General features: G+C 40.9%; 1 protein-coding gene across 1 annotated transcript; it reads right to left on the reverse strand.

The window, feature by feature from the left end:
- Window positions 1-718: 718 nt before the first annotated feature.
- Window positions 719-1,818, reverse strand: LOC143885847 (ubiquitin-like-specific protease 1A). Its single transcript, XM_077389897.1, has 6 exons — window positions 1,805-1,818; window positions 1,635-1,722; window positions 1,470-1,565; window positions 1,145-1,387; window positions 956-1,050; window positions 719-884 (listed from the first exon to the last, which is right to left on the reverse strand). The coding sequence occupies exons 1-6, from the start codon at window positions 1,816-1,818 to the stop codon at window positions 719-721; spliced, it is 702 nt and encodes a 233-aa protein (XP_077246012.1).
- Window positions 1,819-2,126: the final 308 nt, after the last annotated feature.

Below are 2,126 nucleotides of genomic sequence, written 5' to 3' on the forward strand. Positions count from 1 at the left end.
CTAAATGGGACCCTAACCTACCTTGAGGCACAATTTGGGACTTTAGAACACTTTTTCACTAGGGTTTCTAATCAACAAATGCTATTAGGGTTCGGTCAAAATGGGGTGTCTACACCCATCAAATGGACGTTATGGATCATCCTATGGTGTGGGGTGGACAGTCCATTTGGAAAGAAGGGGGTGGCTGTTGTAAGAAATGGTGTGCAATTTATCAACAACTTTGAGGAAGAATTTTTTTCTTCCCAACAGTTCAAGCAACCAAACAAAACCGGAAAAGCACAAAAAACAGGGGTCCCATTGCCAACTATGACGATGAAAATAAAAAGTAGAGAGAATAACCACCATTAAATACAAATAAATCATATTTCCATCCAATAGAAATATAAATTCCCCCAAAACTTTATGAACAAATATTTGATGATTTTCAAAGTCCTTTACCATATTTCGCAATGAACCCAATGCCACAACCACCATCACTTCACAGAACTTGAATTTTCATTACAAATACATAGTTCTCAGTATGCTGAGATACAAACAAACCCTCCCTCTGTGTCTCTACAGCCTGCTTTCTGTCCTATACAGATGCGCCGAACAATTACAAATAAATTTACCCCATTTTGCTTACAAATAGACACAAAACTTCACAGCAAAGACCATCAATGTCCATCCTCTTTACAACATCCATGAGAACTTCAAGAGCTCTTCTTCATTTTTTCACTCATATATCCCCCTTAAGAAAATCGCCACACTCCCCGAACTCTCCGCGCAAGAATCTTTCGCACAGCTGCAGCCGATAAGCGGGAATGTCAGACTTGCTGAAAGTGAATGGATCCTTTGCATACATATGGTCGATTGCTTTAAGCACGAACAAACCACAGTCGAACCTGCATAACAACGGTTGTATTGAGCGAATAAAATTCATATCCTAAAAAAATAAACATTTAAATATACTGACCCATTGGCCTGTTGTGGGAAATTGTCCATCTGAGCATATTGAAAATGGTCTATATCACAGCCCCTTTCCTTGAAGTACTCCTTCAACAAAGCTACCTGCAAGTGGTTAACATTGACAGGTTTAGGAAACATAAGTGTTATACGTATAGATTTATAAGTAGGAAAACATTGAAGATGCTAACCCACTTACGGTCAATCCTGCTCGTTCCTGGAACTCCAATCCTTTACAGGAATTGCATTCGTGGAACATTTTGGTGACCATATCGACAATGAGAAGAACCCAGTGGCTGTCTTGACATAATGGTAATAGTACCATTTGTACTGCTTCTAGCTGGTGCTCTATAAGTCTACCGTGGAGAGCGTCCTTCGCCGTCTTCCACTTTTCTACCCTCAGCTCCTCAGTCACTTCCCTCCCCACTGCAGTAAGAGTTCCCTAAAAAAAATTGAATTCAATGGGATACTACAGATATAATCTTATGTAAACTGAAATGTGGGATGATAGAAATTACACTTACATGTACCACCGAAGGAACGAAGACAATTCTGCCCCTAGGATCTGCTAACCCATCCTCGTTGCAGGACTGTACGTGCTTCCCATAAATATCCACGATCTTCAAGGAAGAGAAGTAAATGTCAGATGTGAGGTAATGTAGATTTTATTGATAAAAAATGACACTTACAGTGCCAGTCAGGTAGTGTCTGACATTCCAAAGATGTTTTAGGTCTTCGGCTATTACGTGTACATCATCCTTTTCCATGAGAATATCACTGCAGCATTGTATTAAATTGTTAGTTAATAATTTCCATTTATGATCACCTTAAATCATGGTCTAATATACTTCACATCTACTTGCCTTTTCTCATGCTTTAGGAGTCTCTCTATCAGAGCTGTTCTCCTTCCCTTAGGCAACATCCCGTCATCCCGTTTCTTCTTGGGGGTGGTTTAGGTATGTTGGGGTCCTCCCCCTCTTCCTTCCCTTCCTTCTGCCTTCTCTTTCGGGTCTTCCCTGATAAGTAGGGGCTTTTTCTGGCTCTCCCAGGTTTCCTACTCCTTCCATCCATCTTCACACCCCTTACAATGCTCCATAATTCGGAATCCAGCACCACTTTCAGCTCAACTTCAGTAGATGGTGCCACTTCCTTCCTCACCTCCATTTCGAACAATCGTTGCA

The sequence above is a fragment of the Tasmannia lanceolata genome, unplaced genomic scaffold (assembly GCF_043159265.1).
Source record: "Tasmannia lanceolata isolate RefF3 unplaced genomic scaffold, GAP_Taslan_0.1 ptg000011l, whole genome shotgun sequence".
NCBI classification, from domain to species: domain Eukaryota; kingdom Viridiplantae; phylum Streptophyta; class Magnoliopsida; order Canellales; family Winteraceae; genus Tasmannia; species Tasmannia lanceolata.

Coding starts and splice junctions, on each gene's coding strand:
- LOC143885847 (XM_077389897.1), bottom strand. Junction 1,388..1,469: donor TCGTTCCTTCGGTGGTACAT/GTAAGTGTAATT, acceptor AATTTTTTTTAG/GGAACTCTTACTGCAGTGGG. Junction 1,051..1,144: donor AGGAACGAGCAGGATTGACC/GTAAGTGGGTTA, acceptor AACCACTTGCAG/GTAGCTTTGTTGAAGGAGTA.